Raw genomic sequence first — 14,378 nt, 5'->3', positions numbered from 1 at the left:
TTCTCAGAGATTCATCAAAGAATCTTCATCACTGAATCGTTTTTGCTCTACAATTCGAGTGCGAATTCACCACTGAAAGCGGCAAACTCAAGCACGATCGCAGAGGCATTTTTTGAGGAAGAAGAAGAGGGAAAGAAAAGTCGAACCGGTGAAGAAGAAGAACCGATTGATTTTCGGATTCACACAGCAAAATCCACAAACAGAATCAAATCGAAGTTTTCCGAAGAACTCATCCGAAATCTCCAACCGAAAATCACAGGTAAAACTCAAACTTCATCTTTCTTTCTCAAGAACATCAACAAAGGCGAATCAAGTGTAGATCTGTAGAATTTTAAAAGTTTCCAACCGAAAAAGCAGAAAAAAACTTGAAAAAGCTTCATTCAAAACCGCAAAAAGAATCTCAGATCTACTCCGATTGAAATTCTTTTTCGAAAAACTAAGCTCAGATTCATGCATAGGAGAAAAAAGGATGTTTGAAAATGTAAATTTTTTTTGAATCGGAGCAATTTTTTTTTCTGACGGCGGCGCCACCACCTTGAGGTGGCCGGCCACCTCGCCGGAAAAATATGGCTCGCCGGAGAAGACAACCGGAATTCTAGAGAGAGGTCAGACTCTCTCTCTCTCTCTCTCTAGAATTCAAAGAAGAGAGAAGTTTTTTGTGGATTTTGTGTTTTTTTTTGTTGAATTCCCTTTTATACTACCTCGCTTTCCTACGCGCGCGCGTGCATGCTATGGGATGCTCCCTCACGTTGTGAGCCCTCAGATCCGGATCGTTCCAAGATCTGAGGGCTGCTGTGCATCTCTTTTCCTGATTGTATGTATGAGTGGCCTTTGACGTTCATGTGACCTCAAGGCTAGACCGTTGGATCTCAGATCCAACGATCCGGGATGCTCTTGGGTGGATTCATGTGTGTGTAGTCATTTAAGGTCTTTTGTGTTCCTGTTTCTTTAAAACTCTTTGATTTGGATCATTTTGATCTAATGGCTGTGATGAGATCTTGAGGTTTAAATCTGGACCTCTGGATTCATCCAACGGTCCAGATTAAACCCTGCTAAGTCAAATTTTTATTTCTTTTTTTTAACTGTTTTTTTTTTTTAAAATACTGTTTTTACACCTTTTTTGACATTTTTGTGCTTAGAAAAATTCCTAAAAATTCCTATATGTTTTTTTTTTTGATGTATTTTATTCTTTTTTCTTTTTCTTTTTCATGTTAAAATTGATAAAAATATATGTGCTTTTTTTTTTTGTCAAAAAATAAAGTGTAAAATATTCCTATAATTGTGTTATAATGCTTGGTTTGTATGTGTCCTTATTATCCTCACATTATAGTTCAAAATCAAACCTCTTTAACATTGCTATGATGAGAGAATTATAGGCCATGTGCATGTCTAAGTGTTATAACCAATTCTAGGTATATTTTGCCATTTTATTTCATTTCATTGCTCTTTTCTTTTTTGCTATCCTATTCAATTTTGTTTACCTTTTTTACCATTTTTTATGCCTTATATCACTAACCATTTCATTTCATGTTTCATTCATCCCATGAGCATCTCACCTCTTTCATCTCAATTTCTCATAGTTTAGGCATTATCTCTTTTTTCTTCTTCTTTTAATTTCTATGTTAAGATGGTTATGTAATATTTTAGGTTAGTTTAAATTCATCTTTTAAATTCTTGCAAGACCATAGCATGTATTTAGGACTCGATGTAAAGGACTATGGACACTATAAGTGATGTACACCGACACAAGCACCGACACATGCACACACCCCCACATGGATATTCTAGATGCATGATTAGGGGATGTATGCTTAGATGTATGCTTAGGTTTTATAACACTTAGACAAAAATCATTTTCCCAAAAAAAATGTGAATAACCTCACTTGAAAACCTTTTTTTTCCCAAAATAGGAGTCAAAACTCCTCATTTTCCTTTTATTTTCTTAAGTAAAAATCTTAATGAATTTTAATCATACTTAGACTTTATTTTGCAAAATAACTAATTCCACCTCACATTTTCCAAATCTCACGCCCTTGAGGCCTCTCATCTCCATTCTTCAAAATTCCTCTTTCTCTTTTCAAACTTAAAATCAACCAATAAAAGCGAAGAAACAATTTTCGAGAATGAACTACGTTTGGTTTTGATCCCTTAAAAGGGTATGTAGGCAATGAGTTAAAACTCCTCCAAGCCAAATAAAATAAAATCTCAATCATCTTCTCTCCCCCCATTCTTCACTCAAATAAAACTTCTTTTTCAATAAGTAGGCAATAAAAATAAAGCGTAGAAAGAAACTTAGGAGAACGGTTCTTATGGAATACCATAATCGTTCCGGGTGCCTAACACCTTCCCGTAGCGAAAAAGACCCCCGAACTTAGACTCTAAGGGTTTTTTCTCAATTTTGCCCTTCCTAAGAAAAAATAGAGAATATCAAAGATTGAAAGGTTCAAGCCTAATTAATGACTTGACACCTGAAAATCGTGATAACAGTGAGTATTTGAGACCTACAAAATACTTTTAGTTGAGTTCGACAATGGAGGTGTTTTTAGAGAACCTCTAACAATGCACTTTTTCGTAAGAACGAACCGACTTTGTTGATTGTTCACCGTTGAAGTTTACAGTTGAAGCGGCGATTCAAACTCATTTATGATATTGTTTTAATATTTCACATTTTGAATTTTAGGGACATTGGAGGTTTTCTACATACATATAATAATTCCTTCCAAATATATGGTATTTCCTTCCACCTAAATTGTATCCAGGCAAGTATCGATGGCTAACATCTTAAATGTAGTGAAGCATGGTTGCTATTTGGTATCATAATTCATATTCGGTGCATGATAGTACATTTGTTTCTTGCACCATTACAGGTTTAAGAATAAGAAGAAAAAAAATAGAAAAATTTGTCTAAGGGAGTGCATGATGGGAAATTAACACATAAATACTGTACCACACCAATGCGTAAGGGTAATAAAATTCTCCAAACTTGCAAGAATGTATGAGGAGCAACAACAAATAAATGACAACATTGAAATTAAATAAAAGATACTCCCTTCGTCCCAAATTGTATGACGTTTTGAACATTTCACACATATTAAGAAATGTAATTAATATTGTGTGGGAAAGAGATATTATGAGTTGTTTTACAAAATTGTCCTCAATAAATGATATGAGAAAGATAAATGAAGGAATTGAAAGAAGAGAGAGTAATAAATAGTTAAGCATATAATAGGAAAAGTAACATTAATTTTTCATTTGGTATTGTAAAGCGACATACAATTTGGGACAAATATTTTTTCTAAAGTGACATACAATTTGGGACGGAGGGAGTATTAGTGAACACCAATATTTTAACGTAAAAACCCCTCAAAGTAAGGATAAAAACCAAAATCGTCCAGACCAATGAAATAGCTCAATTATAATCAAATACGGGTAATGGAGAGTCTGCAAAGTGATGCACAAATGGTGGCAACAACTAGCCAAAACAACAATGCAACAAAGCTTACAAATGAGAACAAGAAAGATAGAAAATACCCTAAAAATACTACTTCAATGCGAGACGAATTTCTCTTAGCTGAGACCTTGTTTCGAAGATATGAACAAAAAGGTAGACACAAATGTTGTGAACCTGCTCTCCCAAAACCAGTCCAATCCAACGGTTAACGAATCCGCAATCGCTGTTTTACTAAGATAGGCTTGAGAAAAACGGATTGACTTTCTCTTTCTTTTCTTTCTTTTGGTGACTACTCTTTTCACAAAAAAACACTCTCTTCTGAGTATGACATCTCTCCACTTATATAAGTGAGACATAATGAACTAACATATTTGAGTTTTTCTCCACATAAGAAAAGAGTCAAATGCCCAATAGAACGTGCCCTTCTTTTCTAAGGGGAAGGGTAATTTCTTCTAAAAAAAAAAAAAACAAAAACTAACTAAAAAAGGTGGCGCAGCACACTCCATCGAATCCTCTATTTTCAACATTGTCCCAACTCACTTTGTTTTCACTTGCTATAGTACTCCTCTTTATTTACCAAATATGGATAAAGCTTTGACCAAGAATGCAAGCAATCAAAAGTGCAGCCGTTTCATTCCACTTCAATCTCTACATGACCATTTTTCTCTGCCAAGTAACAACAAATTCAGTTTACAAATTATCCCATGGACATTAAGGTTTTGTTTGGGAGTTCGGAGGGGAGGGAGATGAGGATTTTGGAGGGTCGGAAATATATAGAAAAATGGACAAAAAATTCACATTTTTTGAAAGAATAGTTTTTTAGAGAATGATAAACTAATACTTATGATTAATATACTTTTAATTTTAAGAATATTATAAACAACATAGATTGAATTTGAAAAATTCATATAAACCCTTCATAACCCCAAAAACTCTCCCCCAATATAATTTTTGAGTTCCCCCAAATGAGGGGAATTTTTCATTAGTAAAAGATTAACCTCCAAAACCCTCTCCTCCCAATGTCTTCTATTTCTTCCACTTCCTCCTTCGAATTTTTCATTATAAGTAACAACTATATATTGTTTTATTCGAAATTGAACCGTTTAAGATATTGACTTGGGTCTGGTTATTTATTCTTGTGTGACAGATTATCAAGAGGGAAGTTAAAGGGAAATAGGTTGATTAAACTATATGCTTGACTATGTTATGAGTTTCAATAAGTTCAAAGGTTGATGAAGTTTCTAATAGCTTGTTTGGATGTGCGGTGGAAGCAGCTTTCTCGCGTCCCAAGGCAAAAATTGCCGTGATTTGGAAAAGCTATTATATGTAGCTTCAGTGTAAACGTGGTTCCTGCCGTGATTTTGCCTTGATGTGGAAATTGTACCGTAGAGCCAAATACAAACTTATTTGTTTTAAAAGAGTCTCCAAGATGTGTCCACGTGTAAAAGTTATTAGAAACTCATACACATAAATGTCATAATTTAAACTTCAACCATAACATTCGACTTAACAATTTCGATATTTTTATCGGTTGAGTTAAGACTTATGTATTCTTCGTTATTAATTCTATTATTGAGGTATTTATCTTTATTAAGACACCAAGTCCAGCATGTGTCTTGTGAGTCAAGTATTGTTTCCACAACTCCACTAACCATAACAAATTCACTAGGCGAGTGAAGGATCAACAAAATCGTTTGATTCTGATTCACATGGGCCCTACTCTAACAGCCAAGAGTAAACTCTCATTAAGCAACACTATCCTCACCCTTAACACTACCATCAAACTAAATCAAGGCCGTTAAAAATCACACGTGGAACAATCCTACCTCATAGCATTGATCAATCACGTAACCTCACGCGTAACTTTATCAATTCCACTACCTCCTTCACCGTGCGCTTCTTTCTTGCATATTTGGCGGGTAACACTATAATACAACAACAACTAATTCACACTATCACAAATTCATTCACACTTTCTTTCAACTTTCTCTACAAGCAATTATTTTCTTCACCTTATAACAACACATTCAAATTTCTTTGAACAATTTCAAAATCTTCATAGCTAGAAACAAACAATGTTTTACTCACATCAGCTTCTTGCTAGAAAAGCACCTCTCGGTCAAATTTGGTACCAACGTTTCCTGCATTTCATCTTAATTTCATTTTCATTTGAGTTTGGTTACACTACATACATTTTAATCTCTCTGTTTCGATTTCGTTTTTCAACTTTTGCATTTTTTTTCAATGTTACTAAAATGAGAACCGGAATCGTTTTTTGGTTGAAGGATGGCGGCAACGATGCACGCCAAGATCAACAGGAAGAAGTTGAATAAGCTCAATATCATCAAAATCTGGTAATTAAAATCACTTTTACTCATAATCGATTATTTACATGCTTATTCTTCTTCTTCTTTAACTGAAATCGTTTCTTCACAGTGAAGAGATTCTGAATCCAGCGATTCCCATGGCTCTGAGACTTTCTGGAATACTCATGGGTAATCTCTCTCTCATACTTCTTTGTTTTCTTTTTCACTTCTTTGCGATTCTTCATAATCGATTTTTCGTTTTTATCAGGAGGTGTTGTGATTGTGTATGAACGAAAAGTGAAGCTACTCTATGGTAAATTTCATCAGTTTTTATTTTTAATGATGAATTAATCAAATGTTAAAATCATGAAATTCTGTTTCACTATTTGACAATTTTTTAACAACATTTTTGAATTTTCACCGTTTTTTAATTTTTTGAATTTTATCTTTTTTTCTTTCTTTCTTGCAGATGATGTTTCACGGCTTCTGGTATAAAATTCAACTTCCGTATTTTGTGTGATTATGTTTTTTTTCTTCAATAAATTCAAATATAGGTATATAATTGCTTTAAATTTGAATTTGTAAGGTTGAGATTAACGAAGCATGGAAGGTTAAGAGTGCCCCAGATCCTACAGTGCTTCCTAAAGGAAAATCTCAAGCTAAGTGAGTCCAATTTGTTCTAATTATTAATTATTTTCATTTTTAACTTTTTTTTTTTTGAGGTAATTTTGAAGTTGTTAATGGTTTGAAACTATGGATGGTTAGATAAGTTAAGCAGAGCCAGAATAGGAACATGTTTAATAGTTTGAAACTTTGTATATAGTTAAATATGTTACTCAAATATGACATTAATGTGCATATAACAGCAAATACAAAGACCAAAGAATGAGTTTTATTGTCCCAATTGATCAAATTTTTTACTCCCCTGTTAAGCTTCTTGGTCTAATGGTTTATTTTACAAACTTAGGATTATAATGTTAATTACGAGTAAGTTCCACTTTCTATACTATAGAAAAGTCATTAGGCACTAAAAAACACATGTTGAACACAGTAAGAGCTTGTTTGAAACTTTGGATAGTTAAATAAGTTAAGCAGAATAGTAACTTATTGCAATATTAGTCACTTTTAAAGCAATTTGACTTGTGTGTTATCTTTTTGATAGGAGAAACGAAATAACTATACCAAATAAAGAACGAGGTTCCATCGAGGAAGACATTGGAAATTCATATCAGTCCACTGCAACCACTGCAACGAGGTTCCATCGTAGTGCTTATTTTTCCATGGTATGTAATGCTTTGTACAGAACAGATTATGGATATAACATTTAAACAAACCAAGGTTTTCGATTAATCATGTTGCGCATGTTGCACCAAGAAATTTATATCACTAATAATCTATGAATGGAAGCTGTTCCTATATAGAAACCGTAACCAATTTATAATCTAGTTATTGCTATCAAAGAAACGGGATTATTTGATGATGATCAAATGTTTAATTGTGTTGATCATAATTTACTTGGTTACCTTACCATAGACAAATATAAGGCATTGATGGATTATATTAAATTCTTTTACAAGCATGGATGGTAGAGTATTTGGGGCCTGATCATTAAAACTGAGAACTGTGAAAGTCCTTGCAAACTGTTTATGCTTTCCTGTCCAACTGTTTTCTATGCTTTTTCTATACTAACATCGTTTGAATTTGGATGATCTATGCTTTTCTATTGTTGCAGCGACTTGATACTTTGGATCTTGGTAATGAACGAATTGAGGAGGAAGATCCATCGGTGCATCACCATCAAGGTTTTCATTTTTTGATTTGCTAAACATTTCATGTTGGCATTTTATCTAAGCATTCCTATGTTGACTCTTAAAATTTTCAGCTGATCCGGACAATATTACCTTACCTGAACGTTTCCAAGCTGATGCAGTTCCACACAATCAATATGAGAGGTTTTGGCTTTCACCATCCTTCTTTTGATAATCATGTTCTTCTTTCTAGCAGTATTTCTTTTAGACATTTTAATTTTAAGCTTTATGCTATGAATATCAGAATTGAGATGCAGTTGTAAATTTTCCATGTGTCCTGTTAGCAGGATCAATGAACCATCTATCCTGTTAGCTCATTCTTGAATCTTGAGAAAATGGTTTATTATCAGCATCATTTACTCATTTTTCTTTGTGAATGCTGTGACAGGTTTGAAGGAGATGAAGAAACACAAGTGAATGGAACTTCAGGGGACTGTGCTCAATTTGGAAAACCATCCCCACCTCCACCAAATGAAACAACGATAGGTGAGTAGCATATCAATCACTTGACTACGTGTAAACACCAATATTTTCAATAAGCCTACTTGTAAACTTGTGCTAATTTCACCTCAGTTGCATTTAATTTAATTTAAGCCATATTTCCATATGATGTGCCCTACGTGAATATGTCTTCCGTTTGAAAACAAATCTACTATCAGTGCTGAGTTAAAAGGGGTCAAATTTGTAGGCACTCATACATGCTAAAAGTTTGAATCCTTTAAAATTTATCCATTTTCATTTTAGTTTGTTTTAGCCAGTTTTGCATTTTTTGCAATGCATGCATATAAAGATGTTGGCTGTCAAACGCAGAAGTAAAAGTTTAAATAGTGTTGAATTTGTTTTGGGTTTGTTACCATGTTTTGACTTTAAAATGCATTAATTCTTTTGTCTTTTACTAAAATGGGAAGCATATTTAAGCACGTGCGATTCCCTTTCTACATGATCAAAGTTTTAGAAATACGTCCGAGGAACATAGTGATCTAAATATTCTTGTCATGCATATATTTTTCTTCTGTCACTGATATAACTATTCTGCAGATGATATAATTGAAGACCAACATCCTGAGCACCCGGTCATTCAGCAATCTAATGACAACATGAATGCTAGAGAGGTACTATAATCATTTATCTGTTCAAAGAACATTACAATGTTGTGGAAATAAACTGACCAAACACATAAGTGCAATGCAACAGGAACCTCAAAGGCGAAGGCCAGCTAAAAGGAAAAGAGGAAAACCAATACAAATGGACTTCGAGCAAACCATGATCCCTAGTCTGAATTACCAAAATTGGCTTCAAGACCCTTCTGATTTAGTCTCAAGAAGAGGAGGAATACAAAAGGTTTTCAATTAATACTGCTTCTAGAAATCCTTTGCCGAAGATTTAGACAACTATATACTTACACAGTTTGATACTGCTTCTCTCAGGTGCAGAAGCGACATGATATCATGTCTTCATTTAAGATAGTTAACCTCATGGAGGTGCCACCTGTTGCGCTATATGGTGGCTTATTGTCAACTGTAAACAAAGATATATATTATCCATCATCTCTTCTTGACTTATGGATTAAGAGCACTCAACCACCACATGATTCACCTTCAGGTCTGTATTGAGTTTCTCTCTCTTTCTTTTACTCAAACTTGACGTTAAGAGGCTTAAGCAGAAGGTAACAAAGATCAGTATTCTATGCAGTTAGGATTTCAGCAGACCATCCTCCAGAACCATCATCTACATCACCTCCAGGAGTACAAAATAATGAGTTCACAGGACATGTTAGTCTCCTACATCCATCTTTTGGTTTTCTTTTCCATACTTTAGAAGGATAAAAACTTAATTCCTGATAAAAACTCCAAATGTGAAGGGTTCTGAAGAATTTGGCGATGGTAGGCTAGACAACATACTTTATGATTCGCAAGGGAAGTTGCTGCCGGTAGGGGAAGAGCTTCCAGAGAACATTCCAGGCTATAATGGTACTCCCCAAATTCATGGTATGTTTCATCTTTACTTGGTTATTTGATCAATCATATTTCTAAATTATTTGTCGAAGGGTATACCTATAATAACTAACAAATTTGGATGCAGTCGTCCAGCCAGAAATATTTCCAGGAGGAGGGGACAATTCATATTCCGTGAGGACAGCATCTGAACATGGCCATTCCTCACATTCAGACTTGGAAGGAGGAAGGTGATACAACAGTTTAAATTTGCCACTTACAGAATCCAGTTAAATGACCATTTCATTAATTCATATCTGGCTTATTGAATAGAGATTAAAATCTTGGTCTTGTTAAAAAGGTTTAATAATGATTGATGCTTGAAAACTATTAATATTAACAGAGACACAAAGAGAAAGCGTTCATCATCCAGAAAGAGTGGTGGAGGGCTTCATGGCTTACCTGAGAATGAAAAGTTCAATAGGTTGTCTGACTTTGCTCCAACACCTGATCAAGGTACATTACTTGTTAAGGCTTCAGACTAGTATTGATATTCTTTATCCACTTAACACATATCTGAGCCTTGTAGGTTTCTTTTCAGAACTTCTTGTGGAGACAGGTCCCACTCCAACACAAGGAAACCCCAATCATTCTAGTGACAAGATAACCAAATCAATCCAAGCGTATGAATCTTTTATTAACCTAAAGTATAAATAATATTTCTGGTAACGATAAAGCTTATGTATTGATTTTGAATGTTATAGTCAGATGAAAGCACATTTTGACACTCATAAATCAGCAAGTGGAGCTCCTCAATTTGTGTCCCTGGATATCCTAGCTGCTGGAATGACCAAAAAATCAGCAGCTATACTTTTCTATCAAACCTGTGGTATTTTTACTCACATCCCTCTAACTTACAAGTTAATATTTTACTAATGATTAATATAAAGATCATTCCCAAGTTTCAACATATCTGTTTTAACTTTGTTCTGTATAGTTCTTGCTACCCGCGATGTCCTTAGAGTTGAGCAAAAGGAGCCTTATGGGGAGATTCTTATCTTCAGAGGACCAGAGATGTGATTAATTAAGGTGTGGTTTCTTCTAATTTTAATTCTCTTCATTGAAGTATTGAACGTATAGAGTATTGCTAATGAATTGTTATCTTTAACCGCAGGTAGATGTTGATGTTTAATTTAGGAAGCAGACAGTGATTCCTCCATGCATATGCAGTCATTCATTAGTTACTACCCATACTCCTTCAAAATATATACACAACACAACCAACAGCTGCTAGGATTTTGATTCAAAAAAACTGCTAGGATTTAAAATTTTAAAATATTTATTACTATTATTATTACTAGTCATTTTAGAATATTGTTATGCCTGCCTAATGAAGTTTCTGTAAGTATTATGTGCATGATTGGATTCAATTTTGAGAGAAAATTTATTTGGTTATCATTGATTTTGATATGTTTAGATACTTTGCAGCAGTCTTAATTTTTTGCTTCCAGAGTTGATCTTAAAATAAAATTGTGATTTGAAACTTGTGTTTAAAATCAATTTGAGGCTCATATTTATATATTTTTTTACAATATTTTGAGGCTTATATTGTTACCATTTTTTTTAGGCTCAAATATATTTTTAAGCAAACATAAATTGTTTTGCATATTATCTAAAAAAATTGTAAACAAAATTATTTAAGCCAATGCAACAATTAAAAAGATCCAACCATATAATTTTTAAATTAGTTGACACATTGTTCCTGTGATGAGATAATAACTATGGACTCTTTTTTTTGACAAAAAAACTACGGACTTAATCTCTTACAGATTTTACAGCTTTAATTATATAAAAAATTCCTCTCAAAATATTCTATAAAAAAATATAGCTGACCTCTTACAGAAAAATATCAAGTGTACACACACAAACGCACCACTGTCTTTAAGTCATTTCATAACATTGAGACAAAGTTTTTAGTGATATTTTTTTATTTGACTAAAAGATTTTGATAGTATTTGAATTCTTACTAAATTTCCTTTTAAAAAAAACTCTTACCAAATTTCCGAGTTAGTCAAAGGTCCACTAAAAAGACTAATTTAACCGTTATTTAAAAAAAAGTTTTTTATTTTATTTTAGTTAACCATTAACAATAACATTACCTATTAATTAATTTTTTTATTGTTTAAATAAGTTTTTAAACATTTTTTATCACTTTGCATTAAATAAAATAGGTCAAATGCATCTAAAGGTCCTTTAAGTTTTTCGTTTTTTCCAAAGTGATCATTTTAGTTTTTGAATCGTTTCAGAATCATACTTTCCCTCTGAAAGTTAGGCAACAATGGTCTATGAATAAACTCTTCTCCATTACCATCTTCACTTCAGTTGGTTGAACTTTGATCTGCACTGTGCTATGAGGATTTGATCTAATCAACTCATGACCATAATCATAAAGCCTTCTAAATTGCTCCTTAAATGACGGAAAATATGATTCTGAAACGATTCAAAAACTAAAATGACTACTTTGGGACTTTTATCATTTTGAGAAAAACAAAAAATTTAAAAGACCTTTAGATGTATTTGATCAATAAAATATTGGTTGTCAACTTACGATTTTTTTAAATAGACGAAATAAAGATAATCATCCTAAACTTACACATACACAATTAAAGGAGTAGATAACATCAAACTTAAGGACAATTGAGCTATAAATTATGACCATATTCATTTTATTTCTACTACAAATATGAAATAACATTTTCTTTTATTAAAGTATGTAAGCAATAACATTCTCATGCAATATCTGCATAATTTTTTGATTACATTTCTTTGTTATTATTAATTATATTTTCCATATTTCTACCAACAACAAAAAATACATGTTGCGCATACTGTGTTTTTATTTTTCATTTGGCTAAAAAGCACACCGGTATCTTTTTTCTACGTGCGAAATTAATGTTAGTATTATTTCTTACCATAAACTAATTTCCACCTAAGCAAAAAAGGAAATAACACGCACATGGTAAAGTGGGTGAGTTATGATTATTAATATTCGATTAAGACTCAATAACCCTTTCCCATTTATAAATTCTCACACCCTCTTCTTTCTCTCTCAATTCCATTCCCTCATTTTTCTTCACTCCACAAATTTTCCACCGAAATACTCTTTGTTTTCTTTCTCCCCCCAAATCGGTAATGTGGCCACCAAATTGGTTAGCTTCACCGAGTCGCCACCGCAATTCACCACCACCACCGTCGCCGTTACCGTTACATTGCCGAACTCACTCTATCAACTTCACTTGTTCTTCCTTCAAAGACATTGAAACTCTAATCCAAGAAAAACCAGAACCAAATTTACCAAAATCTCCTTCACTCTTCCGCCGCATCAGAATCTCCACCACCTTCCTCCGCGCTTTATCCGCCTCCCGAACCACCGCTCCACCGCCGCAAACAATCTCCCTCCCTCCCGGCCTTGAAAATCGTGTCGTCATTTACTTCACCAGCCTCCGCGTAATCCGCCGCACATACAACGACTGCCGCGCCGTCAGATCAATCCTCCGCAACTTCCGCGTCATCACCGACGAACGCGATGTCTCAATCGACGATCGATTCCGCGACGAACTCAACGAAATCTTGAACCGGAAAAACGTCACACTCCCGAGGGTTTTCGTCGGCGGAGTTTACATCGGCGGCGTTGACGAGGTGAAACAGTTACACGAAAGCGGTGAGTTGAATCGTTTGATCGAACGGTTACCGAAGTCGAATATGAACGGTTGTGATTGCTGTGGAGGGTTCAGATTCGTTGTGTGTGATGAGTGTAACGGAAGTCACAAAGTGTATACGGAGAAAAACGGGTTTAGAAGCTGTTTGGGTTGTAATGTTAATGGTTTGATTAGGTGCCCTGCATGTTTCTTCATGCTGCCGCGATACACCAGATAGTTTGCTTAGTTTTGAAGTTAGTTTTACAGCTCATAAACAACTGGAAAAGAAAAAAAAAATCATATATCTTATATGATGATTTAACTTAGGGTTTAATTTAATATATGTTATTAGATAGTTTTAGTTGAATTGCCATATTATATGACTTGTATGATATGATTATTATATGTGATAATGATGATATGGTATTAGAGCCAGCTTTGATTTGATATGGTGGGTCATGAACATTTAATTAATGATATCACATGTGCAAGGTATACACTTTTCGTGTGATGTATGTGGAGGGTTTCGTGGGCGGGGAACAAAACTTTAAAATCGAAATTATGTCTTGTGTGTGTGGACCGTGTGACTATGGTAGATGATATCATGACAATTTGTGTTCATCTTTCTTTTTCTCTATTTTATCCAACCCAAGTTTGAAACTTTTCATATTCCATCAATTGTCATTTTAGGATTTGTCACTTGTTAGCTTTAAAAGAAAAATACAGGAAAGAAAGCTTTTTTCATTACTAGGTTTTTTTAATTTGTAAGATTTGATTTGATTTTTTTTAACGAGTCATCCAATTCAAACAATATTAATACAATGGCGTTTTTTATTTATTTAGAAACTGAATGCTATAACCAAGTCATTGGATTCAATCACGTGGTTTAGTAAGTGACATTGGATTCAATCACGTGGTTTAGTAAGTGACTTAGGGTCCGTTTGGTTCGAGAGTTTTGGAGGGGAGGGAAGGGGAGGGGAGATTTTTAATTTGAAGTGTTTGGTTCAATTTTTAGAAGGGAAGGGGAGAGGAGGGGAGGGGAGCAAGCAAATTTCTTTAAAATTTTATTGCATTGCCATAATTATCCTTAAATTAATTTCAAATCTCAATATTAACCTTGTAACAACTTTTATTATTATTAGATTATATTATTTTTGTAACAATCTTATTATTATTATTAG

The 14,378-nt window shown here is 33.8% G+C and overlaps 2 protein-coding genes across 2 annotated transcripts; both read left to right on the top strand.

Moving 5' to 3' along the window:
• The first annotated feature begins 5,416 nt into the window (after positions 1-5,416).
• On the top strand, positions 5,417-10,939 carry LOC11421268 (sister chromatid cohesion 1 protein 1). The gene is made up of 21 exons (XM_024783226.2): positions 5,417-5,579; positions 5,737-5,805; positions 5,888-5,946; positions 6,026-6,070; positions 6,227-6,246; positions 6,344-6,420; positions 6,920-7,040; positions 7,490-7,559; positions 7,640-7,709; positions 7,954-8,051; positions 8,604-8,677; positions 8,760-8,906; positions 8,993-9,167; positions 9,258-9,337; positions 9,427-9,553; positions 9,648-9,750; positions 9,903-10,015; positions 10,101-10,182; positions 10,264-10,388; positions 10,497-10,588; positions 10,674-10,939. The coding sequence occupies exons 1-20, from the start codon at positions 5,527-5,529 to the stop codon at positions 10,577-10,579; spliced, it is 1,791 nt and encodes a 596-aa protein (XP_024638994.1). The 5' UTR covers positions 5,417-5,526; the 3' UTR covers positions 10,580-10,588; positions 10,674-10,939.
• Positions 10,940-12,573: 1,634 nt separating this feature from the next.
• Positions 12,574-13,644, top strand: LOC11435040 (uncharacterized protein At5g39865). Its single transcript, XM_003616632.4, has one exon. The coding sequence runs from the start codon at positions 12,692-12,694 to the stop codon at positions 13,433-13,435; it is 744 nt and encodes a 247-aa protein (XP_003616680.1). The 5' UTR covers positions 12,574-12,691; the 3' UTR covers positions 13,436-13,644.
• Positions 13,645-14,378: the final 734 nt, after the last annotated feature.

This window comes from Medicago truncatula, chromosome 5, assembly GCF_003473485.1.
Source record: "Medicago truncatula cultivar Jemalong A17 chromosome 5, MtrunA17r5.0-ANR, whole genome shotgun sequence".
Lineage (NCBI taxonomy): Eukaryota > Viridiplantae > Streptophyta > Magnoliopsida > Fabales > Fabaceae > Medicago > Medicago truncatula.
Note: the sequence above shows the minus strand (reverse complement) of the source record. Positions and strands in the feature narration are given on the sequence as shown.